Genomic DNA, 26,403 nt, shown 5'->3' on the forward strand with positions numbered 1-26,403 from the left:
AATCTAAAAGGTTAAGAGCCAAGGCTTGAAGAGTAATTATATCTGCAAAAAAAGAGTGTTGTAGAAGATATTGTGGGAGACTAGGTGTAGAGACATCGGTTACTGAAATATGGCGAGCAGTTCATCGTATGTCAGGAGTTAATAGAAAAAAAATAAAATGCCAATTTTAGAAGACGAGGGAATTTTCGCATCAAGTGTTTTGGAAGAAGCAAAACAAAGTAAATTTAAAGCTGTTCATAGTGGAGCTAACATCAGTGAGGAAGGGATATGGAAAAGAAATGAGACCTTAAAGCAAGTGCAGACTTGAAATAAATGAAGATAATTCTGGTGTTTGTAATTCATATTTCTCATTAGAAGAATTGCAAAGAGCAATTGAAAAAGTGAGGTCAACAGCCCCAGGAAAGGATGGCATTAGCTACAAGATTGTTAACAACTTAAGTGATGTAGTGTTACAAGAAATATTTTCTCTAATAAATTATGTGTGAAAAGAAAGAACTCTCCATAGCTCCTGAAAGCAAGCAGTGGTGGTCCCAATTTTAAAACCTGTGAAAGATACCTCAAAGGCTGAATCCTATAGGCCAATTGTGCTCGCAGTAGTGTTATGTAAAATCATGGAAATAATGGTCACAGATAGATTAGTTTTTAATTCGAGAGGAAGGGATTGTTTGCCCCAATACAAACTGGCTTCCATAGAGGAGGAAGCACAATGGACTCCGTGCTCTCTCTCGACAGTGACATAAAGAAAGCTCTGATAAATAGGGAGACACTAACAGCAGTGTTTCTTGATTTTGAAAAAGCATATGATATGTTGTGGAAGGAGGGGCTTATTATTAAGCTTTATGACGCTGGAGTCCGAGGGCGTATGCCTCATTGGATTCATAATTTTTTAACAAACCCTTAAACATGTACTGATGTAATGCAACCTGTACAATGAACAAAGGGAACAACTGTATGCTGCTGTATCAGACACCGCAATCCAGAGAGTAACATTAAGTCATTTACTAAATCCCTCCGAGAACCAGTTGCAGATTGTGAAAGCAGTCCTGGACTTTAAATCTTCCACAGGATTACTATTCAACTGAAAGAGATTTAGTGTGATACCAAGACCGACCTGTGAGTGGCAGCAATATGCGGCAAGGTATCAAGGAGGCCGGAAATCTAAAGGAAGAAGAAGACGAAGATGCAACTCATTCGAGTCGGTACTATAGTACATCCATGGTCGGTAGGTGGCACTGTGGCGAAAATCAAGATCCTAGAACTGCCGTCCTGAAACTGCAGCCTCCTCTACTGCAGGAACGTAATATTGCATGGATGCATCCATGTTTTGCTGCGTTTTAGGGACCGATAAGACGTGATTATTTATCAAATGGCTTTTACCAGAATCAAAGAGCATTTATAACATCTTCACTGCAATATATGAAGTGCTACTTATCTACATTTCCTCCACGTTCACTCTGAATGGTAACGTTCCCTATCTTAAATCATAAGCTAACTTAGCGCAGTTTAAAATAACATGACTTAAAGCCAGTGCTTTCACCTGCCTTGTTTGTCGTTTGCTAATGATAATGTGTGTTAATCATGGTAGTTTACAAACCTTACTGTAGTGCAATAGAGTTAGCAAACGTCATTTTGAGATTAGCTTAGTTGTTGTAGCACGAGCTGAGATGCTTGTTTGCCTCAACTTTTATCGAGACAGTTAAAGTTAGCTCCGTGGTGAGCAGCTGTTCGTAAGCTAGGTAGCATTAGCGAGCTAACATACCGCAGTGAGCCTGGTTACTTTCGCAAACATTAGCATGAGGTCTTGTGATTGTTTTTGATGGACACAAATAAGTATTGTGGTGTTGGATCGGTAGAGATGGGCTAACGTTACCCAGCCAGTTAGTTGGTGCAAATCGGGGTTATCGGTGTTGCCATGGCGATTGTGGGACAAAATTAGGTCACAAATGTTAAGCTAGAAAAGTTTATTAAAGAATCAAGATTCGTAGATCCACATTTTTACGTGCATTTAGGCTGAGTGTAGGTGCAAAACTGGCGATCGCTGCACTTTCTGTCCGTTTAGCTAACGTTAGACGGTGTGGAGGCAGTGACAGAGGGCTGGCGCTAACTCGCTCCGTGGTGGAGGGAAGGTCTCATTGTTTTTCCCCGGGAACCCGAGCGGGCAACACACACACACTAAACCCAACGGCCGCTAATGTTAGCGGACAGGTCAATAAAACAGCCAGCAGTGACGCCCAACGCGCCGATGTTTTCAAGCTGATTGTGCATGAAGAGTTAGCTTAACGTTAGCTAAAGTTGGCGTCTGTTGGTAAGACATCACGATGTTATAATGTACGGTTAGCGGCAACAGTTAATACAATTCTGAACGTTAATAACGTTAGCATCAATTTATAACAAATGGTTACAAACTAACCAACGTTTCTGTTGGTTTCCATTGATACATGTCAAGTTTGCTGTTGTTCGTAGGCACTATCGCTGGTTAACCTTTAGAAAGCTGGGTGGACATCAGTTTTTCTTGTGCTGCGTTCAGATGCCTTTCACAAGTGTTTAAACTTTGAACCCTGAACTAAAAGGATTAATTCGCTTCAAAAACACGGGGAAAGGCAATGAGCGTTTGCAAGAAAATTAGTGAAAGGTGACAAGAACACAACCTGAAAATTAATGTTTAAAAAAGGAGAGAGAGAGAGAGAGAAAGAGAGAAAATACTAGGAAATATATATATATATATATATATATGTATATGTTTTCAAGGGGTCAATTTAACTTGTTAGATAGTTTCCTAATGTTAACCACTCTCAATATTTACTCCTCTTCTTCTGAAAAGCCTTTTTTGTTTGTCCTTTTAGTGTAGGTTAAGTTTGTATAATGTGCTTATTGTTCTGTTGTCCTGTGATCAATATGTCTTTTGTTGTGAATTGCAGCAAGTGTAAGCAAGCGCTGTCTTTGACTGTGAAATGTCCTTGTACTACAGTGTTTCTTATGTAGACTCGTATAACTTGCTTTTTGTTCGGTGTTGTGATCAGTATACATGTTGTGAATTCCAGCAAACTGTAAGTGGGTGACATGGCAACCGGAGGCACTCCTTTCGATGACAGTGCAGAAGAGCTGCACAACTGGACTGTAACCAATGGCAGTCTGGAAGATAGACTCAACAACCTGGTGAGGGCTCATCAGAATCTTAAAGAAGACAGTTGACTGGTTATTTCTTTTCCATGCTGTGTTACATTGAAGATGCTCCTCAACACATTATGCTTTTATTATCTGGCGAATTTCCAAACATATTTTTGTAATTTAAACTGTTAACTACACGTTGCTCTGCAATATCTCACTGTGTTGGCACTATCACGACTTATTGATGCCGTGATATGGCTGATGTATCTTATACACAATATGCATCCATCCCAGTTAAAGTAAACATATAACAATTAGTACAAATGTTTTTGCTGTTGATCAGGACTGGGGTGTTCAGCAGAAGAAAGCCAACCGATCATCAGAGAAGAACAAGAAGAAGCTGTCAGCTGCAGTGGTGGAGAGCCGCCTGACTAATGATATTTCACCAGAGTCCACCCCTGGGGCCGGTCGCAGGAGAGCACGCACTCCTCATTCCTTTCCCCACATCAAGTACACCACTCAGATGTCTGTCCCAGACCAAGCTGAGCTGGACAAGCTACGTCAGAGAATCAATTTCACAGACCTGGATGAGGTAAAAATCTACTGTACCCCAGCAGAAATGGTTTCTTCTCAGTGTGGGTAATGGAATACAAAGGTTTATTTATTTATTTATTTTTTAACATAGGGTCGCTTGAGTGGTATGTAGATATAAATGAAGGTATGGGCAGTAGCTGTGTCTGCAGACAGACATATCACAGTGAGCCAATGGTTTTACACACTAATGATAGCAACAGATAAAGATGAACCAGCATTGACAATAACTTACTGCAGAAGGCTGCCTGTTCCTGTAAAGCCACATATGGTGCGGTGAAAATAGTTTTGTTAACTGGCCCCATTTGCTGCAATTTGTATATATGTCTGTAAAGCTGATATTTAGATGGTGAGTAACACAACACACAATTTAAGCATCAAGCTGTGTGGTAATCTACAGTACTGCTAGTATGAGAGCCATAGAATTGAATGGGATTCAATATTTGACTTTAAAGGTCTTTTTTTTTTTTACCGTTACTCTCGCTGTAGAGCAACATCTTTATGAACAGGCCTGAACACTGATTGTATGTTTTCAACCAGCATGAGGACACATGAGTTGCACTGGCACACAAGTGTCTTAATGCTCATTTCTGCTGATTGTAGATCGCTGTCCGTTAAGTCTCACTTTTTACTAGTGTCTTTTGTGGAATGTCAAGGACATGGATTCAGATCTTAACAATTATCACACTGTCAAACAAATTAGAAAGTTGCAGTTCTGTAGATAAAATGCCATTGCTGTGATGCATTTGCAGGCAAAGTGATAGCAGAATATTTTTCATATTTTGTTACAGTGTTATTTGGCAGACCTTGTTCTGCTGTGGATTTGAGGGTGGCATAATGGCAGAGCTGTACATGAAAACATATAAATATTCTTAAGGCTCTTCTATGGTGGACAAAACTGAAGTCAACGAGAAGATTTTGTATCAGTGCAGCAGGAGCTCTGTTTTTACATGCAATCAAATCATGTTTGCATGTTCGTTGCATAGTAACCCACTACAGTGACTTTTGTTTTACGCAGTGTTTTGGATTGAAAGGAATTTTGTAAAAACCTGAACACCAACAATATCTGAGATTTTAAAAGAAAATGCCCCAAAGCTTGAGTGGTGGTTTTCTGACTTATTTCTTCTTTTCCTACTCAGAGGAGCATCGGCAGTGACTCCCAGGGGCGTGCCACAGCTGCCAACAACCAGCGCCAGTTAGCTGGAGAGAACAAGAAGCCCTACAACTTCCTACCTCTGCATGTAAACACTAACAAAAGCAAGGAGCTGCTCCCTCCCTCTTCCTCTGCCCCAGCCACACCAGCTATCACCAAGGAAACTAAGAAGCAGAGCCCAGGACACAGGGACACATTAACCCCTTTGGTTCTCAGCAAGGAGACTCCAAGGCTCAGCCGTGGTTGCATCGAGAGAGTTCCTTTAGCGCTTAGAGAATATGGGAGAGGAGAGCCGAGAATAGACAGCAGCCAGGTAACATTTTGTTTTGTTGTTGCCAAAGTTTTGGTTAGCTCTTACTCTTGTTTGACTGCTATGTGATGCATTCCATTTAAAATGCAGTATATTGTAGTTCAATCCTTAGAGCACAATGCATCATGTCATGGAAATAATTAAGTTGCATCAACCAATATTAAATAGCTTATGAGGCTGATGTTAGCTACATATAGAGCTATTTACTAACAATTATGAAAATTCTGCATCAGTTTTTCAGAATTTGCAACTCTCTTCACCTTTCAGTGCTGCACCAATTTTCTAGTAAAATGACGGCATTTTCAAATTTTTGCCACACCAGAGAGATTATTAACTGAATCTACAGGCCGCCTTCGCTTCATGGCGCTTTATAGATATTTTCAGCTTGTTTTGCTGACTTGTCCGAGACTTAACTGTTTTGGTTCACTCTCACTGCTTGCGTAGTGCCATCTAGGGCTGCAGCAGAAAAAACCCCTCTAAAATCCACTGTACGCTAACATGGTAAGACCATCCTGATGAAGGGAGCTCAATATTCTGTTTCACTCTGCATTAGATACGGACAGTGAGACTGAATGTTGAGCTCACGTCATGAGGATGGCCTCATTAGGCTAACTGTACACTTCTTGCTCTGCACCAAACAGTTTGTGAAAAGCTGCTGTACATAGTGCAGGATTTAGGAGCTAAACACTCTGATATTTTTCTCTGGAGTTTTGAGAGACCAAAAACAGCTGAAAGGGAATATTTGGCTCACATTCACCAGGTGGCCAAAAACATGATTCAAAATTAATGATAATATTCACAGCAGCTGGTTGTGTGAACAAGCAACTGTTTGTGAATGAACTCACCATATCAACTTAATTGATGTTGACGACATGTCAGTGTTACGCTGACAACTTCTACTATTTCTAAGTGGCCAGAAAAATCTGTTATTGCAGTTTCAGTCATCCTAATCCTGATTGGAGAGACAAACATTTTACATTTAATTTAAATCCCTTTTTATATGTACACATGGCAATGTCTTTCACTGCACTCCAGGCTACTCTGTGAAACCAGAACTAGGATGAAAGTGAGGGAGAGCTAGTGCAGCTGAAACTAGGCTGTATTTAGGGCAATTTATAAATATGCCACCCCTGGTGCCCAGTGAGTTTTGTGCCCAACCCCCTTTCTGCCCTTATTTAGCCCAGACTGAGCCGCCGCTACAGATGCTCGCTCACCTTTCTTTCCATCTTTCTCTTGTGTTCTTTTCATTTACTCTTCTGAAACTCACACCCATACACCGCCCTCCTCTCTCTGCACGGTCTCAGGTGGTGAGCAAACTGGTACAGATCCGCGAGTACATCAGTAAGGCCAGCTCCATGCGGGACGATCTGGTGGAGAAGAATGATGTGCCGGCCAACGTGGAGCGCCTCTCCCATCTCATCGACCACCTCAAGCAGCAGGAGAAGTCCTATTTACGGTTCCTGCAGAAAATGCTGGTAAGTTTGTCATTTGTTTCTTCTTTGTCTTTTTCAGAAATAATCTAGGTCTTTGCTTTTCTCGTGCCGTCATACAGGTATACAATTTCACCCAAATGTGGTCTTTCATGTGTAAAGCCTGTTTGTCAGCTGATTTTGGGTTGAAATGGAATCTGTTTGTGTTGTTATCTTGGCAGCTCGCCACACATAGATTTTTACTGGCAGCCTTTCACTGTGGCCTTAATCACTTAAAGTCATGTTTCATGTGATGATAAAAAAAGTAGGCCATTCAATAGCATGCTGCCTTCCGTTGCTATGGAGTGGCTTTGTTTTGTGTTTCGTGTCACTTCACCTTGACTGGAGCATTTCTGTGAAATATAGTTGTATTTCCTTTTTCTATAATGATGTAGACCTAAATTCACAGTGTTCTTTGATCCTCACTGTCCCACAAGACACAGACATCCACATATATGGATCATTTGAGGGACATATTGCATTTTGAATCATTTTAAGTTAAGTTGTTACTTAAGCAAAGCCAAACAATTGTTGGACAGTAAAAATGTATGTTTTTCTTTTCAGTTTTTGTTGAGTGTTTGGTTATTCTTTCACTACCTCTATAGACACGAGAGCATGATGAGGATGATGTGGGGACCCTAGACTCTGCTGTTGGCTCAGGTTCACTAGCAGAGAGCACTTCTCTTAACATTGAGGTCCGCTCTTCAGATGCCTCAAATGCAACGGTGTGTACATTTGTGACCCAAAACTTTGCAACCTTCTACCCATGTCAGCATTCTCTGTTTTATTACATGTAGCCGGTACAGTTAGTATACAATTATTGTATTTTGTCTTTCAATTTCAGACATGAATAAATAAAAATGAATCAATTAGCTTTCATCATTGTAGGTTTATCTTATTTGCTTTGTCAGTACCTGACAAGTCTCTTTTACCTTTTTTGCTGAGTAGTGCTGCACCACTGTCATTGTGTTTTAGTAGAGTCAATGTTTGTGTTGCTCTGTGCATGCGAATTTTGTAGGGTGGTAGGCCAGAAACAGTGCGAGCTGACCAGAAGGAAGAGTTGGAGAATTTGCGTAAGCAGCATGAGCTGCTGAAGAAGATGCTGGAGCAGCAGGAGCAGCTCAGGGCCCTGCAGGGTCGACAGGAAGCACTAATGGCCATGCAGGACAGTGCAGAGCAGGCACTTGCTGTGATTGAAGACACTGGTGAGATGCAGACTAAAAGTCACAGGCCCATTCAAAGTCATTATAGAACAGTGGTTGTCTTTTTATCCTGAAGAAAAAGTAGTATACAATGCTTAAGTTGTAAAAATGCATCAGTGACAACTCAGCCGGAATCCTTTAAATAAAAATGTTATTGCAAAAACTGTGTATGTTATGTACGGCATATTTATTATATACCTATTATCTTGTGAATATGTCAACAATTCTATCACTTGAAGTTATATTAAATGGTTTGCATAAACAAATCTTTCCTATGTTTAATTTATTTGATGTTTGTTGTTGTCAGTTGTCACAGAAACCACAGGCAGTGTTTCTGGTCTGAGCATCACATCAGAACTGAATGATGAGTTAAATGATTTGATCCAGCGGTTCCACAATCAGCTACATGACTCTCAGGTACAGCAAACTCTGCATCGTGGCTACCATAGCCTCTTTAAATTATGTCATTGTGTCTTCTAGAAGTATTTCTTACATTAAACTGTTTTCTGACTCATGCACTGCAGTTTTATGATAAGTATTAAAAATTATTATTACAGATCTCAGCAATGGTAATATGCCATGATATTTATTTAGCAGATTTTTTTTTTTTTTTTCTGAAAAGAGATTCTGTAATATTGGCATGTCTACCCCCAGTCTACCTCTCACTTGACAAGCCATGCCAACTTTTAAAAAAATGTTATCTCATTAAGAAATGTGTCTTAACTTTTAACAACAAATGCATGGTTCAAGCTTTCTGCTATTTATGCCTTTATAGACTAAAGCAGTGCCAGACAACCGTCGCCAGGCGGAGAGCCTTTCCCTCTCTAGAGAGGTGTGCTGGTCTAGGACTCCCCAGGCTGTTGGTCCACCTCAACACCGGCCTCTCCTCCACTCTGCCTCTGGTCCCCACACTGGTCTAGACACAGGAGCAACAACTGCCAGTGCCAAACTAACTAAGCTCCAAGAACTCCAAGACAAAAAGCAAACTATGGACAAGATCCTGCAGGAGCTGCATTCACTCAGAGACCAGACACTCAACAACAACTCATGTACAAGTATTGCCAAAGCCTTTTTTGGTAGTCGTGTTGCTTTTTCCCCCTACAAAGTGTAAATGAACTATATGTGGTTCCTTTCAGGTCGTGGCTTGTCAACACAGTGCAGTCTTAGTATGGGAGGATCTTCAGATTGTCCATCTGTTCTCTGCTCGAATGGGGCGTCGGCTTCCACTCCCTTTCATCCTTCACTCACGCAACACCAGGACAGCTCCAATTCCACAGACAAGCTCAGGTACACACAAAAACACAAGTAGCTGAACAGGCAGGTCAGATATCAGTTGCAGGTTGTTCTGTAGAGTGGGGGTGGTGTAACTTAGGGTGGTTTAGTAAAACATTGCAGTCACCAAACCTACTCCATGTCTTCTTTTTGACAAGTCTCAGCTTTTGAACAGGATGCTCAGCCTCCACTCTATATAGGGGTGCTTTTCAGTAAGTGATTCTATACTTTGAGCTTTAATGGAAGGGGGAATTGTTAAGACATTGTCCTGGCATGTCACATAACCTTTTTAATAATTTAGCCCAGTATACAGTTGCATTTCATCCCCACATTTGTTGTTCTTTTGTACTCCCTACAGGAAGCTAAAGGAGGTCCACAAGCGTTTGAATGAGCTGCGGGAACTGGTTCAGTACTACGAGCAGACCTCTGATATGATGGTGGATGCGGTCAATGAGAATGTGAAAGAGGATGATGATGATGAGGAAGAGGAGGAGGAAGACGAGACAGAGGACGGTTCTATGTTTGAGGCCATGTTTGACTCTGAGCAGGAGAACCGCCAGCCTGTAACTAACATCAGGTGTGTTTGTCTAAATTATATAAATGAAATTATATCTAATTTTTTTTTACTGATTGTATTTATTTATTATGTTCACGCTTCAACAAGAGGTCAATTTATCTTAGTTTATCAAGATCAAATTAATTGGCAGCTGTTTTGATAATTGATTAATCGTCAAAGTCCATTTTCAAGCAAAAATGCAAACATTTGACGGTTTTCGCATGTCAAATGTAAAAACTTGCTTCCTTCCTTGTATTACTTTCTGTTAAATTTAATATCCTAAAAAAAAATAAATATAATGTGCAGGTTAGACAAAACAGCACCTTTGATATTCTCGCCTTTGGCTCTAGGAAATTGCAATGGGCATTTTTCTGCATTTTTTATTGACCAAATAATTAATCCATGTATCAAGAAAATAATCGTCAGATCAGTAGGATGACAACTTTTATTGTTGTTAGGCTGAAGTTACAGTATGATTGCGTTTGGCATTAGGTCATAGTGTGTTTAACTGTACTACTAACATTTTGATGTATCCATAACAGTCCCTGCACTTTATGTCTTTAGAAACCCGCAGCGCGGTGGGAACTGGACAGACCTGAACAGCCTGACCAACAGACACAGCGTCAGGAGCAGTGCCACAAACAACCGTGATGGCAGACTCAACACTGAGTGTGAGATCAACAACCGGTCAGCAGCCAACATCCGCAGTCTCAACATCCCCTCGACCATAGGTACACTCATCCACATGCTTAAACAGACACACCATACAGCTATTGGTGATCTTTGTTGTGGAGATTTTTGGGATATTTTTGCTTTTTTTTCTCTGAAATGTAAATGGGTGGCAAAACTACAATAAATTTGCCATCAGTTGACTGTTATCCTTCAACACTGTATTTTATACTGTGTCTTAATTACCCTAGTGCTGGCAATGGTGCAGATATGCTGTATCATAATGTAGAATTCTTAACATGGACAGATAAAATTTGAAACCAAAAATTTACATTTACGAAAGAGTGCTATGGTTTCATCAGCAGCTCGTAATTAGAGGTCTTTGTTAATGCAAAGAGGGAAAGAGACATTTTAAAATATCATTTTTGTCATGCTGCACTGGCTATAGCAATAGCGATGTCCAGCCCATTCTTGTGAATGCCATATCTTAAGGATACCTGAGGGAATATCTTCAAATTTAACACAAACATTCACTTGGTCTAAAGGATGAAATGATTAGATTTTGGTGGTCAAAGGTCAAAGTTTAAGGTCACTGTGACCTTGTTTGTCTCATTCTTGTGAACAAGAACCACCTTGCACCTGTGCTGATTGTATTGATGTTCTGTGTGTGAAGAATCCCTGTTTTCAGAGACATGAATGTTACCTTTAAGTGAAAGTTGACTGGTGCACAGAGCGATACAACTGCATGGCGGTTTTTCTAGTTTCAAACATCTGTTTGATTGAATCTCTGCTCTCATCTAGAGTGTCAGTACAATAGAGACACCCCCTATAATCAGGTGAAGGATGATGATGATGAGGATGAAGATGGTCTCGATAATGATGAGGGGGCACAGGCTGTGGCTCCAGACAGTGAGGCATCGGGGTCCAGTCGAAGAAGCAGTCTGGGGAACAGTGGGGGTTTTGCCCAGAAGGTTCATCGGCACACAGCGAAGCAGAAACTCCGGCAGCTTCAGGAGCTGGTGGCCATGGTTCAGGTGAGGTGGACGACAGAGTAATATCAAAGATTGTACGATGGAGATGTAGGTGTTACTTCTTGATCAGCAGAATGAAAAGTAAGGTTGTTGAAAATGCAGGATTTAAAAAAGATCTGATTTTGTCATCTCCTATTGGTAGTATTAAAAGAGATACTGGCTCACATGTTTGCTCATTAAAGTCATGTTTCATCTTATTTGGTCATCTCTTTATGGGAATAAGAAAACCCCTAACCTAACCCTAACCCTTAACACTAATAATGAACCCTGACTTTAAGGAGTGTGTGTAACAAATAATCTTAATCAGCAGTAAAGTGTTTGAATTTTCTTTTAAGAGTTGAGGTGTTGTCTATTTATCTCATTCTGTACTAGAAAATGTAATGTCTTGGTCTTTAGTTGACCACTCACTGTGTAAATTGTGTATTTCTGTCTGTATCCAGAGTGACGACACTGATGCCACAACAGCTAATGAGGATGAAGCTTTACACCAACAGCCAAATAACACCAGAGCTGCTGCTGCTGGGTCTTTGGGGGCCGGATCTAAACAGAATCCCAGAGAGCTCACTCTCTCCAGCAAGGCCAGGTACAGTTTATACAAGGTCATAAAGGACTGTCTGATGGCCTGTACGGTTGTCCCCAGACACATTTTTCACTGCTTTCTTAATATTTACGTCTTGCCTTTGTATTTTTGACTGGGATTAATTTGCACTGCATTAAACTACAATGGACACAGGGAGAAGCTGTATGAGGAGAAGCTGCGTCAGCAAAAGCAGGAGCTGAAGCAGCTGCACGAAGAGCGCCAGAAGCTCATTGAAATCCAAGGCAAAATCCAGGACCTGCAGTGGGCTTGCCCTGACCTCCAGGTATTTTACACAAAAACACAGGTTTCCTGTCTCACTCATATAATATTCTGAGAAACCAAACTAGGATTTGGTAAGAAACGGATTCAGTATGTAGAACTGAAATCATTTTAGAAATGTTTTTTAATGTATTTTTAACTCAAACCAAAACCATGGACTTCATCAAGGAATGATTTATTATACAGCTGTTGTATTAGACTGGGTCACATTAAAAGCTAGATGTATCTCATAAATTGGCACCCGTTTTTTTTGGTCTCCTTTCTAGTCATCTGTGTCAAGCACAGCGAGTCAGCAGGGCTTGCTGAGGAAGGCTCCAGTTGCAATGTCCACTCCGGCCACTGTTCTGACATCCTCATCTTCTGGACCTAAAAGTAACTCTGGTGTGCTCAAACCCACTCCTCCTGAAGCAGCTGCAGTCACTGACAATGAGGTAACAGACCCCCCCCCCCTCTGGCTACCACGAGCCACATGTCACAATGAGATCTGTGCTTTCAGAACAGTGCAGATTGTAGTTAACTGTTCTACTCTATTCTTGCGTTGTCAGCAGCTATGGTCTGAGATGCGTCGCCACCAGATCTTGCGAGAAGAACTGCGACAGCGCAGAAAGCACTTAGAGTCCTTGATGGCGGAACACCAGAGGCGTAGTGGTCTCAGTGACTCTCCCAGACGGATTGATGACTCAGAGGGACTCGCTACACCCTCACAGTCTGTTAGTAGGGATGAAAGGTAGGAGACAGAACTGCCGGAGGGACCTGTCTCACCAAATACAAGATACAAGTCAGCTTGCTTTTTAAGTTATTTTGTATATTTTAAAAGTAAAATAGGAGATCCTTACGTGTGCAGGTCCCCACATAGAAGCCACATAATAAAACATAATCTTTAGTGCTTTTCTCAAACATATTATGAGAACTGTTGTTACAGATTCCATAGACACCACAAACTGTACAGTTTCCCAATGTGTCCATAGGACAATGGCAACCTGGGGATCCACTCCCTGCCACCTTGATGATGATGAAGAGGATGAAGATGAGGACGAAGATGAATATCACTCAGAGATGGGTGCAGAGGAGGAAGAGGAGCATGAAGAACGTGCAGAGAGCAGCTCTGATGATGATATCCACATCTACTCATCTAGCAGGAACCAATGCGCCTACAGTAACAGGAAGAACCAAGGAAGGTCAGACAAAGTGGAGGCAGAAGAAATTATATTCTTCTGATATCTGTAAGCTCTCTTTTAAATGATGTGCACTCTTTTCTTTGTTTTTAGCAACCTGAAGCCTCCACCAGCCTTCTCAGGTGAAGGCAGTGGGAATCCATCCCTTCATAACAAGACTAAGACCAAACAGCAACAACAGCAGCCCAGAAGTTTGAACCAGTCTGCTACGAGCCAGCATGGAGGTACACGGCGACAAGAGAATCTCCGCTGGGCCTCTGAGCTTTCCTTCGCCGAGGGCTCATGCCAGTGGCAGGAACAGGTCAGCCAGCTGCAGAGACAGCTGGACTTCAGCACCAGCATGTGTCAGACACTCCTGCAGGACCAGCAGGTTGGTGCACTGAACAAATACACGCACATATGCAGACAACCTTGATATTTGACACAAGCTTGCACAGTACTTGCAGCCTGGTAAAACCATCCTCAAAACATGAGCTCAACATTCTCTTTTGCTCTCTGTATCAGTCTGGACTCTTCAGTGGGCGGGGGTCCTTTCTTTGACAGACAAACTCTGTCAGCCAATCCTGACGTTAAAACTAGTATCTGCTCCTCTGCTGCATAAATATTTTGTCATTTAGACAATAAGGGTCTAAAAAATACAGTTTATTTTTATTATTTTTATGTGACATGCACCTTTTCGACAATCCACGAGGTTTTGCAATACACTGGTGTTGCAACATATTGTTATTTCGCCATTTCTCATTCAGCAGCCAGCTGCCTCTGGACTGCTGAATCTCAGCTGGCTGTGTCTTGTTGTTTGTCCGAAGCATTGTGAACACTGATCTGCATCGCCGTGATCCCCAGCTTTGAAGCTTTTGAAGCCTCTTGTATCTGCTTCTTCACTAGCACAATCAGTGGCAAAACAACAGTGAACATTGGATTTGTACTGAGGAACATCTTCTTCATCACCAGCAGAGCTACTTTGTAAATCAAGTCGTTGCCAATTCCAGACAGAAAATCAACGAAAAAGTATTTTCCTCAGAGAAACTCTGCGGGTGCATCCTCTTGTTCTCTTTTAATTGTTGTTATCGACTCTATTACTGAATTAACTTTACCTATTGATGTGTTTACTCTGCTAACATTAGCGCTTGTTGCTGCAGGAGCAGTATTACTGTTTTGAAAGCAGCGGCCTTCATTCTGTCTCATTAACTATAACACAGTTCCTGATTGGCTGCCTATGTATTCAGCTACAGTGGGGATCCCTGATTGGCCTGACTGGACTGCGGCGGACTGAATGTTTTTGGGGTGGCAGAGAGTCCAGACTGATACAGAGAGGTCTTAACAGGCTACTGAGGTCAAAGTTACAATATTGTAAAAGTGTTGAAGTTTTGATTTTTTTTTTTTGCTTGTCTTTGAATTTAAACAGTTCTTTCAGACAATTAACTTCTCTTGCCTCCTTCCACAGACACTCTCTTATATGTTGCAAACCCTGCTGACAGGTCAGTACAGTATGTTACCGAACAACATGTCATCACCACAGGTCCACCTGGTCATGCACCAGCTCAACCAGTGTTACACCCAGTTGGCTTGGCAGCAAAACAATGTACAAAGGTGAAAACAATAGTATACAATAGCACACCTCCTTTATTTCACATAGTTAGTTAATCTTTTTAAATATTCTGTATTCTGTCATACTTTTCCTTCAGACTAAAGCACGTCCTAAATGACCTTCTTCGCCAGCAACAGCAGCATCAGCAGGCCTCCTCTTCAGCAGCAGGTTGGCAGACACAGAAGCACAGCTCATACCAGGAGTCCAGCTCTGGCCCCTCAGCCTCCCCCGGTGTCTTCCTCCCCTTCTCCTCTACCCTGCATCCCTCAACCAACAACATGTCAACTGCTGCATTATCCCCACTCCCTCCCAGTATGACGTGCATATTTATTAGCTCTTGTGCTTCATTCTCACACAACATGTGTATAGAAATGAATACATTAGAAGCAAAAGAAAGCTTAAACTTCTCAGTGAAAGACAGGGTGATTCTTTTAGATCAGCAAAGATGGTTTGCGGTGATGACATGATGTAGAATGCCATAATTTTTCTTTGCTATTCTAAAATTAATAGAAGTATGACCTTCAGTAGGTCATTACTTTTGTGAAAAAAAAACAAACTTTTCAAATGCCTCCAATAAATGAAAATCAGAAAACAAGAAATTATGCTAAATTTAGAAATATTTTTTCATCATGTAGTTCTCGTATATGGCCTAACTAATGTTAATATGTTAATGTTACTGCTTTTGGTTTGAGCTTTTCTTTGTGGTATTGGTGCATTTGAATTTGAAAGTCAGAAATAAATGAAAGGCCAAAGTCATACTGTCAGGATTTAATTGATTCTTTAGACCAGTAACACCTAGTACAAATAGTAGTACAAACAGTAGCAAATAAAGAATATTGTCTTTCTTTCTCTCTGCAGGCTTTAACTTATATCCACTTTTCCCTGCTCCCATGGGCGAGTTCCCCCAGGGTGCAACAAGTCAGGCAACCCCTGACCACCAGAAGCATCAGTTAGACCCCAACACCTCTATCAAAACAGAGTATATGAGCTTCCCTCCTCCGCTGCAGCGTTCTCCTCTTAACACGACTACAGACAGAGGGTATGTCCAGCAGTTTTTCCTAAGAATACATTTAGCTTTTAATTGTGTTTAACATTATTTTTAATATATTTGTTTTTCATGTGACCCCTTTCAGACCACCTGGCTGGCTTAAGACCTCCTACACAAACAACACCGTCCAGCATCACCAATCTAAAATGGAGCCCCCTGAGTCTCCCTCCTCCTCCCCAACTTTCGCCTGTCGCCACCCCCGAGCCCAAGAATTTGACAGGGAATCCCATGAAAGCTTCAGTAGCATGCCTGATCCTGTTGATCCCACCACCATCACAAAGACTTTTAAGGCTGGGCGCAAGGCCTCTGCACAAGCCAACCTGGCCTCAAGAAGCAAGACGCCCAATTCTAAGAGCCGTCGCAGGAGGAGCAAAGGGCACAAGAACAGTGAAGGTATCAAAATTGAGTAGAATCCTCAGTTTTGTTTTCTGTAGCCAAATTAGCAAAATGTCATCAGCATTTTTCTTTAATTATTTACATTTTTTGTATTTTCCTCAGGCCATGAGAGTGACAGTGTTAGCAGCACTGCAGACTTTGTCCAGGAGAGGGCAGCCTTATCGCATCAGAAGGATCAGAACAAGAGTCTGTTGGACAAGCTGACTCAAGAGAAACTTGACAGCAAAACTAAGCTCGGAAACAAACGAAATGACCTCTCCTCTGGTGCGCTCAAGCTGCTTATAGTTAATGTTATGCACCTACCTCACCCCTCTTGTGTCTGTGTTTTTTGCTTTTCGATGTCTATGTTTAGTTTCCTGCATCAGGCTTATTTTATGTTTATTTTTCTGCATTTATAACATTTTGCCCTTTACTTTTCTTTTGCACATTTGCCATGACCACATGTTTCATTTTCATTTTGGATTAATTTACTTTGTTGTTACCTTAATTTATCTTGCTCACAGCCTATGCTTGGAGAACACCCTTCCTCTCTAACAGAATTGCATGCACAGAAGCACCAGGTAAACTTACAATGCAAACCTAGGTATCTTGTGGTTATTTTGTCACCTAAACATCTCATGCATGTTGTATTTTTGCCTTAACCTAAAACAAAGCTTTAGGACAGAGTATTGTTTTGTTTTGTTTTTTTAACTCATAGATGAGGTTATGCAGGTATTCATTTAAATCTTACGCTGTCATATCTTGCACCTGTAGATGCAAGCAGTGACTTCTCACTGTTCGAGGCACTGAGGGAGACCATCTACTCTGAGGTGGCTACTTTGATATCCCAAAATGAGTCCCGTCCACATTTTCTCATCGAACTCTTCCATGAGCTGCAGCTGCTCAACACAGACTACTTGCGGCAGAGGGCGCTGTATTCCCTACAGGTACGTACAAACACATGCAATTAACTGATGAACTGTGAACTGCTGCCCTTGTGCTGGCCTCAGATTGGAAGATATTACGGCTGATTTACAGTCAGAATTTTAAAACTCTTAGAATCTGAGCCTGGCTTTAGATGTAAAAACATTGTCTTCTTGCAAACTTTATATAATCACAACAGTCTGTCTGTTTTTCTGCCAGGATATAGTGACCAGACACCTGGCAGAGAAGAGTGCAGCCGGGGACCAGCTGCCCCCTCTTGGTCCTGTGGCGTGGGCTGCAGGCTCTCAGTCTGAGCTCACACCCAGTGAGAGTCTGGCAACCAGTGATGCAGTAAGCGACACATTATTTCTTCCCAGTGTGGCATTCTCACACATTTTTAATCTTGTTTGCGCTCTTTTCCCTTATTTTGTGTGTCTCTCCATATTGAGTTCTCTATCAGTTCTGAAAGTATTTCTTTTAGTCCTTATTGTCATCCTCCCACTACTCTTATTTTATCACTTTTACTTGCTTCCTCCTCTACATTTCAGTCCATCTTTCATTAGTTTCTCTCAGTCTTGTCTCCTTTCATCCTTCCCCGCCTTGTCTCTTTTCATCCTTCCATGTCTCTCTTTATTCTCTGATTTTAATTTTCCCTCCCACCGTCTCATTGTCTTTGAATTTGACTCGACAAGCGAGCAAGACTTCAGAAACCTGTCTGAAAAAAATGACCCTCATCTCTCCACGTCTCTTTTGCCAGATCAGACATGTGTTCTTTGTTCTGGGGCAAGGTCCCCAGAGATACACTAATTGGGTGCCAGGTTTTTTTTTCTGTCTAAATAGTGCCTTTGTTCCAGAATGATGGATGAAATGTCTAATTTTCCATGTTAGAGGAATGGAAAGAGAAACCACCGGTGCTGTTTATTAGGGCTGAGACGCTATGCTTATCTTCCAGTTTGATACTATCATGATTCTTTGGTGGCAATTTATATTTATTATGATTTCTAGTTGTTGGTATTCAACATTACGGTTGATTTAGGTTTTTTTGTTTGTTTGGGTTTTTTTTTAACTTTTTGAAGACTAGACTATGGGAAAAACTTAAATCATACACCTCTAGAGGCGGTTATCATGAGACATATTTCCAGTTAACAGTGCACATCACCTGCCAATCATTCTTTCTAACTTTTATTTCTCTTTGTCCCCTTGCTAAATTCAGAGCTAATGTGGGTCCATAAACGCAGCTTAGGCGGACCTCACCATTAGTTTTTTTTTTCCTCGGCAGCAGTTTTTGAGTCGTGGGCTGGATAATTGAATTGTTGATTTGTTTAGAGTTGGTCACATCAGATCAATGGATGAGAGGAGCAGCTGCTGCAAGATAATGCAAACTTTCAGACTCAGCAGAATGTTCAGTTAAGTTTATTTTCAGTGTATCTGATGTACTGCTCCATCTGTGCCCAGGGTGGACTCTGCACTCCGTTAGTATGTTGCAATAAATAACCAAATGGTATATATATTTCAAGAGTGCTCCTAATGAATGGTTTAGGTCCGAAGAAAGAGAATCTATTTGTGGCTACAGATGAATTTTATTGTAGCAGGCTACCACAAATAAACAAATGTGTGGGAAAGCCTTTGTAGTGTATGCCGGAAATTTTAGGAGGATGTTAGGCTGTTATAAAAGTGCATCTTTTAAAATCCACTCCAAACAATTGGTGGTAAAACCATTTGTTTCAGATATATGCTGTGGGTGCCTCTTAACAGAATTTTCATCTTTTTCAGGAGGTGGTGGAGAAAAACCTGAGGCTCACACAAGACACCATGAAGAAGAGAGATGACGTCGAATCTGTGGACAATGAAAGCACCATGTCAACCTCCTCGAACCTGGAGCCGTTTGCAAACGATGACCTGGGTATAGTTATGCATACAGAAACTATTTGGGGATGAAGCTTGTAAAACCGTATGCCTATATGAAACCTTTCCCACATCCTGGTATTCAGCTGAGATGCTTTGCTTATTGCCTTTTAACTGTTACCCTGGGAACCAGAACAAATCTGCTAGCTCATGATACGTTTGCAGTTTGGTCTGGCAGTCTCGGGCTTTCTTACATTATCGCATTGAGGTACCCTTCTCACTTTTTTCCAGCAGGGTGACTTGGGGCTTGTCTTATTAAACCTACCAGTTTACAGCTCAGGATAAACACTAAAGAATATTACAGATTTGTAGAACTTAAGTGACTTAAAGTAGATAAGGAGTGAAGCTGTCATACTTAGTTTGATTCTGCAGAGTAAACATGGTTACAGATGCATTAATATCCATTACAGTCATCTCTCTATTGCTTTATTGATTTTGAACTTTTTGTATTCCTTTTTCTGTCTCTTTTTCGCTCTCCTGCTCTTCTTTCTTTGCTGCTCTGATAGGCAACACGGTGATTCATTTAGACAAAGCTCTGGCCAGAATTAGGGAGTATGAGCGCATGAAGCTTAAAGCTGAGTTAAACCCCTGCAACGCCAACTCTGCAGGTGCTGGTGGCTCTGAAGTCTCAACTGCTGATCATCCTTCTAACCATGCTGACCTTGTGAAAGGTACCAAATTATTCAAGTCTGTCTGAGTACACCATGTGGAAAGACCTAGAGCGGCACAATCATTTTCACTTTTCTGTTTAATATTGTAGAATTTTTGAATAGATTGATACCTTTATTTGTGTATGTCTGAGCAGGAGGAGCAGCTGGTGATGCACGCTGCCCTCAGATTGACACCCAGCAGTTGGATCGTCAGATCAAAGCCATCATGACAGAAGTCATTCCTTTCCTTAAGGTAGGATATCAAACACAGAGAGCAACTTTACCCATGAATAATAATAATAATAGTAATGATGATGATGATGATGATTACTTTATTTATATAGCACTTTTAAAAACACAGTTTACAAAGTGCCTTGACAAACAAAGTAAAGCTGAGGCAGTAAACCCCAGAGTTAATAACATAATTGAAGTTGGTCAATAATGCAGAACAAAGGCCAGACAAGAGTTAAGGCAGAATTAAATAGGAGATTCGAGGCAGAGACATATTAAATACAGTAACAAAAAAAGCCAGTAGACACAGAACATTGATAATAATAATAGTAATAAATAAATACAGTTAAATCATTCTGTGACCAGAACCATCCAGGATGCCATAAACACACACACTGCAGCCCACAACTCAGGGCTGCAGTGGGGAAACATAGACGGTTATAAAGAAACACAGTACAGGAGGCAAAAGGGGACTAAGATGCACAAACTGAAGTAAAAGATTGGATTGCATTATCATACTTTATATGATTTCATGTGACAAAAAATAAATAAATTGATCAGTGGATTGCAGGGTGGTTTGTTGTAAACTTAGTGCCAGCAGAGAATATTTGGAAATGAAAGAAATATGAATTTCCTATACTTGAACTGAACTATCACCAGGGCTCTCACGGTTATGTAAAACCTGGAAAAGTCATAGAATTTCATAATCATGTTTTCAAGGCCTGGAAAAGTCATGGAATAAGTAAAAAATAATTGAAAGTTTTGAAAACGGCATTGAAGGTAACCCTTTGAAACCTGAGCAAACTGGATTGGTTTCTTTCGGAAATGGGAAGAAGGCAAACAGCAACTTATTAGAGGAATTTACCCTAAAATTTGCAACAAATTAGAAATGAGAATATTGCCATAAGAAAAAAAGTAAAGTTAAAACAAAACAAAAAAAATCATGTTTTAAAATCACTGGGGGAGTGGGGCAAGAAAAAAATATTATGTCCTTGAAAAGTCATGGACAAGTTCTTAAATTTTGCCCATGAAATTTGTGTGGGATTCATTTATTACATTAAGAAACTGAGCTTATTAGAAAATAATTGCTAAACGTGAATGCACAACTGTGAATGTGAACAGTTATTGAAGAGTTACATTACTCTGTAATGTTCATGTTTTCTTTTATTAGGAAAACCTGGATGAGGTGTGTTCCCTCCAGCTGTTAACATCTGTCCGGCGCATGGTCCTCACTCTAACCCAACAGAATGATGAAAGCAAGGAGTTTGTCCGCTTTTTCCACAGACAGCTGGGAGGCATACTGCAGGTAAGGAAATTATACTAGGGACACTAACAGGTCCTTCAATAGCAGGTGACACAGGTTTAAGGAAATGAAATAATAACAGCCTCACTGATATTTTCACTCTCTTCTTCTGCCTCAGGATTCTCTCAGTAAATTTGTGGGCCGTACTCTGAAGGACTGCGGGGAGGACCTACTGGTGGAGATTTCTGAGATCCTCTTCAATGAACTCGCCTTCTTTAGGCTCATGCAGGATTTGGATAACAGCAGCAGCATCGCCTTGGCAGCCAAACACAAGAATAAAAATAGGGCTGAGCAACCCATAAGAGCAAAGCAGAGTTTAAAGGTGAGCGTTTTTTTTCCTATTCCCTCTTTGTATTTTTGGTAATGTAATACAAATATGTTGCACAAAAATGTGTTTGATTGAAACCAGTTTGACTCTAGGTGTTTTTATTTATTCCTTTAACTAGGAAAACACTACAGCTGGTGGTGATAAATCAGTTTCTCCAGCCTACACAGATGAAGACAAGGTCAGTCATTTTAGCACTGATGATGAAATCCTCAGCACTAATTAGATCAGCAGAAATCTGTTTTATGATAATGTTCTCTTGTTCCTCCAGGACCGAGATGAGGCTGAGCAGGAAGGCGAGTCTACGCTCCAGGAGCTCTACCTACAGACAGAGTTTAAGAACAGCAGGAGCAGTGAAGCTTCAGAGGTGGAGGAGGAAGATGAGGATGAAGGGCATGGACAGGGAATCCCTTTGTCAATCAGTAAGTAAAAATATTAAAAAGAGCGCGTTGGAATTATTTATCGAGGAAACACAACATTTGAAAGATTTACCCTGTATATGCCAAGATAACTTAAAGGGAATAAATAAACTGATAAATTGCTGATTTTCAACCAGCCTTGTATCAAAACTGGGTAGCATGTGTAAATTAATGTTAAAATTCCCTCCATCTTACCAGGGTCCACATCTCCCTGCTTACCTCCAGGTTCAAAAGCGTCATCCATCAATTTTTTGCTAGCTCTAGGGCTGTTGCTTGAACTACAGATTGTACTTTTTCATATGCCTGCCACCACGAACACAAAGAGTATGGGAGATCAAGAGAGACCCGCCCTTCTCTATCTCTCACTCAAACTCAGACAAAACTATGATCAAATTGTTAAAGCAAACAGTGCAGATCAAATGCAAACCAAGATTTTAATTCTGTGTTCCTAGTTCTCATCAAAAATGTTTTCATTAACATATTTTAGCTTACCGTTTAACTGTAATTCAAGCTTGTTTGTTACCACCTGGCTGCCATGTTGTTTCCTGTGTCAAATCAGACAATATTACTTGTAGTCCATCACCCACCAGGAGGAGCGTTTATTGGTCTGGTGCGGTACAGTGCACTCTGATAGTTGTGGGTTTTCTTCCTGTTGAGTAAAAGCAAATGCCACAGTCCTTTCCCTTTTTTGTTTTTTGGTCATGAAGCACCATTTTCAAGTATGTTTCTACCGCATACTTTTATGAAAAGACCATCTTTCCTGCAATAAAATACTTATAATAATAACTCAGAGGCTGCTTTACTCCTGAATTCTAAATGCCATCAAAATCAAGTCAAGACTTTGAATTTGCTCGTATAGTAATCCATCTCTGTCAATGAAAAGTCGTCAGTAATGATTACATGAAGATGTAATATCATTAGTGTAGTAAAACAGTTTTGCAGGAAATAAGCAAAATTCCAATCATGCTTAAAATGACTTTTTAGATTAAAATATATGTTCATATTTTTCTGCCTAAATGCAATTTTATGTAGACACATACAAGCATTACTTTAACACACATGTATTCTTATCTTATCTTCTTATGTATTCTTATGTCTTTCTTCAGGTCTTTCCAAAGCAGAGACTCAGGCCCTGACAAACTATGGCAGCGGAGAGGATGAGAACGAGGAGGAAGAAATCGAGGAGTTTGAAGCCGGACCTGTTGATGTCCAAACGTCTTTGCAGGCTTCTGCTGATGGACACGTGGAGCAGGATGTCACTGTTACAGTTGGTCTTCTTTCATTAACAACCATACCTTGTATTTCTTAACATACTTTTCTTTGTCTGACTTGTGTAATTGTGTCATGTCTCAGGGGACGACACAGAGCGACACCCAGGAGACTAAAGCTGAACAGAGTTCAGAGAATGATGGTGGTGAGGTCATATTGATGTTTTCAGTGGAAGTATTCTTCAAGCTACAAAAGGTCATACTGGCCACCATTGAAAATCTCATGAACATCTTTTCTTTGTTTTGTAGAAATCAACAAGTCGGTTGGGACTGTGGGTCCCACATCAGAGGACCATAACATGGCAGAGGGCCAGAGTCTTGAGGAGGAGGGTAAAGCTGGAGCTGCTGCTGCCTCACAAGGAAGCTCCCATGAAGTCTCCCATGATCAGGATGTCCCCAAGGAGTCGACTACGACGAGCAGCCCTGACACAGACTCACCCGTCATGATCAATGTAGATGTAAGTCCAAACCTAAGGGTTATTTAATTCTATTTCAGTGTTTAAATATTTCAAAATAGGAAACAGACTTTTTTAATTTTTTTTTTTTACAAAGACTTATCAGAACCCCAACCAAAAACCTCATTTAGTCCCACCCCATCCCATCTCACACAGACCTCAAGTGGCCATTGGAATCACAAAACAGCAGAAAACACCACAAAAATTGGAAAACAACAGAAAATCAAACAAAATATAATTATCCAAGACAGAACATTAGTAAAGATAGTGACTAGAAACAAGAGTAAGCAGAAGCAATGAGAAGAAAACATAATGTTAAAAGTAAATAAAAAAGCAAAAACATAAATAAAGAAATAAAAAAATCAAAAAGGGTAGTCGCTGATGTCCAGGGTATCAGAACCGACCATTGAAGACCCAGGGCTAGAAACGTGTGGCGAATGGGTGGCAAGACGTGCTTCTAATTTGTAGTGGCTTACCTGCTGTGTGTTCAGTGACACTTCTTGGGGGTAAACGGGGCAGCATAATCAATCAACGGCTTCCAATGGGAGTAAAACCTATCAGAAGGACCTCTAAGAGTAAATTTTAATTTTTCCAATTTCAAGAGCGACACGATATCATGAAACCAAGCTTTAAATGAAGGTGTCGTGGAAATTCCACAAGAGACATTAGTTTAAATAGAATAATTTAATTAAAAGTATGCTCAGGATTTTTGTATTTATCGAGTTATCGGATATTTACCAAAAATAGTCTCTGGAATTAAGGCGTCATTACTTTGAAGTCACACTGGATACTTTGCCATTTATTGGTGCTGTTGTTTACTGACTTTATCAATATTATTGATGTAGGAGATGGGCTCAGGTAACACCAGTCAGAAATCTGATGAGGAAGACTTCGTGAAGGTGGATGATTTGCCATTGCAGCTTACAGTCATGTGTGAGGTGAGTAACAGCTAACAGCTTAAAAACTGTTGTATTAATTAAAGGAAAGTCAGTGTGTTAAAACATCTTTATCTAATGATAACTGTGCGCTGCAACATTAGGAGGAACTACAGAAGAGAATAGTGGAGGAGCAGCAAAATAACAACCTGTCTGTAGAGATTCTCAATGGGAACACTGAATCGCTGACTGGGCTGGTGGGAAACGCGCAGGCACTGAAGGAACCAGGTATGGATTACAGATTTGTTTGTGTTGTTGCCAAATAGCCAACAAAGGCCAAGATACCGTCTCTTGTTACCATGTGTACATCCATACAGGATTGGATTTTTTTTTGTCTGTACATAAACTAAAAGTCTTATCCTTTAAAAGTAAATTCTGTGTTTTTCTTTACTTTTTCAGACACTGTTGGTGCCCAGAGTGTGTAAAGATTTGTACCGATGTCCTTAAAATCTACTGTTTTTAGCAACACTATGCTTATACCCTCAGTCTGCTCTGGATGTATGATTGTTATTTCTTTATCTGCTAGTTTAGATGAGCAAAGGCTCATAATACTGGTCAAAAGTTAGCTGTGACTCAGACACACAACAGATCAAACATTTACACATTATCAACACTTAGTTTATTTTATTCCTGAATGTTCAATGTGATTTTTCTGTAATTGGGGAGGGGTCGTCTTTATGCTGCTGATTACTGACAGTGGAGCCTCTGTCTGAATCTTTAAGGTCCTGAAACTCCTGTTCAGCTCCGCCTTAGTCTCCTCCTTGGTTCTGGGATCAGTTTAAAATGAGTTGTGATTTTTAAAAAATGTTTTATTTGTCTTGGCCTTACTGGTACACAGCTCGTCTCTCTGCACTCGATTCCTAATTTTAAGGCGATTACAGTAGGATAGAGGTACAGCTTATTGTTTCTCCAGCTTAAACACTTTTCCTTTGTATCAGAGCTCAAAGCTCTGATTTAACTTTTATCCCTTCAAACACATCTTTATACACTTACATACTTTAATGTAATTAAAATGTTGACTACAGTAATAAGTTTTAAGTAATAAAATTCTGGAACTTTCAAAAGGGTGCTGTGTATTGACATATTTTGTACATTGGTGTTTTCATGTATTAGCCACCTGGACCTTGCTGATGCCATAGTTTTATGCCTTTCTTCTGGCATCTTAAAATCGAAAAATGAAAATAACTTACTGTAATACACATGACTGCACATTATTTGAGAATAAAGCTGAAGGATCAATCACTTGACAAAATAATAATCTGCAACAATTTGTTTATAATTTGAATATAATCATTTGAATACATCATTTTGTTTCAGTCACATGCATCATGAGAAACAAAGAGAAAGCACAAATTTTCTCAGTCAATAACGGAAAGTCCATTCCATAATTTGATTCCCATTTATTTTCACTTTACATGTTTCAAAAATAAACATGCCTCTTAAATTATGATTTCCTTCCCTTCCTTCTCTCAATTAAAAAACAAGTATATAGACAGTTTACACCTCAGAAAAGTATTTTCAATGTTTTAACCAACACATCCACAAATTTTAAGGTCTAGGATTGTTTAAAAAAATATTAGTA

General features: G+C 40.3%; 1 protein-coding gene across 7 annotated transcripts; it reads left to right on the plus strand.

Moving 5' to 3' along the window:
* The first annotated feature begins 1,312 nt into the window (after positions 1-1,312).
* pcm1 (pericentriolar material 1) lies at positions 1,313-25,885 on the plus strand. Of its 7 annotated transcripts, none has more exons than XM_042484551.1 (40): positions 1,313-1,461; positions 3,042-3,156; positions 3,452-3,700; positions 4,839-5,165; positions 6,467-6,637; positions 7,237-7,356; positions 7,650-7,836; positions 8,141-8,250; positions 8,609-8,882; positions 8,970-9,120; positions 9,464-9,682; positions 10,226-10,392; positions 11,132-11,364; positions 11,802-11,944; positions 12,095-12,224; positions 12,487-12,651; positions 12,766-12,947; positions 13,189-13,398; positions 13,489-13,765; positions 14,840-14,985; positions 15,081-15,295; positions 15,842-16,022; positions 16,117-16,424; positions 16,530-16,691; positions 16,931-16,987; positions 17,181-17,353; positions 17,550-17,681; positions 19,104-19,233; positions 19,742-19,906; positions 20,041-20,138; positions 21,288-21,422; positions 21,538-21,741; positions 21,866-21,925; positions 22,016-22,166; positions 23,270-23,430; positions 23,517-23,577; positions 23,681-23,889; positions 24,732-24,824; positions 24,926-25,049; positions 25,221-25,885. In XM_042484551.1, the coding sequence occupies exons 2-40, from the start codon at positions 3,061-3,063 to the stop codon at positions 25,244-25,246; spliced, it is 6,402 nt and encodes a 2,133-aa protein (XP_042340485.1). In that variant the 5' UTR covers positions 1,313-1,461; positions 3,042-3,060; the 3' UTR covers positions 25,247-25,885. The 7 variants fall into 7 exon arrangements, with proteins under 7 accessions (XP_042340485.1, XP_042340489.1, XP_042340490.1 ...); XM_042484555.1 differs by having other exon boundaries at positions 19,844-19,906; XM_042484556.1 differs by having other exon boundaries at positions 15,081-15,151.
* Positions 25,886-26,403: the final 518 nt, after the last annotated feature.

The sequence above is a fragment of the Plectropomus leopardus genome, chromosome 4, assembly GCF_008729295.1.
Source record: "Plectropomus leopardus isolate mb chromosome 4, YSFRI_Pleo_2.0, whole genome shotgun sequence".
Classification (NCBI taxonomy): domain Eukaryota; kingdom Metazoa; phylum Chordata; class Actinopteri; order Perciformes; family Serranidae; genus Plectropomus; species Plectropomus leopardus.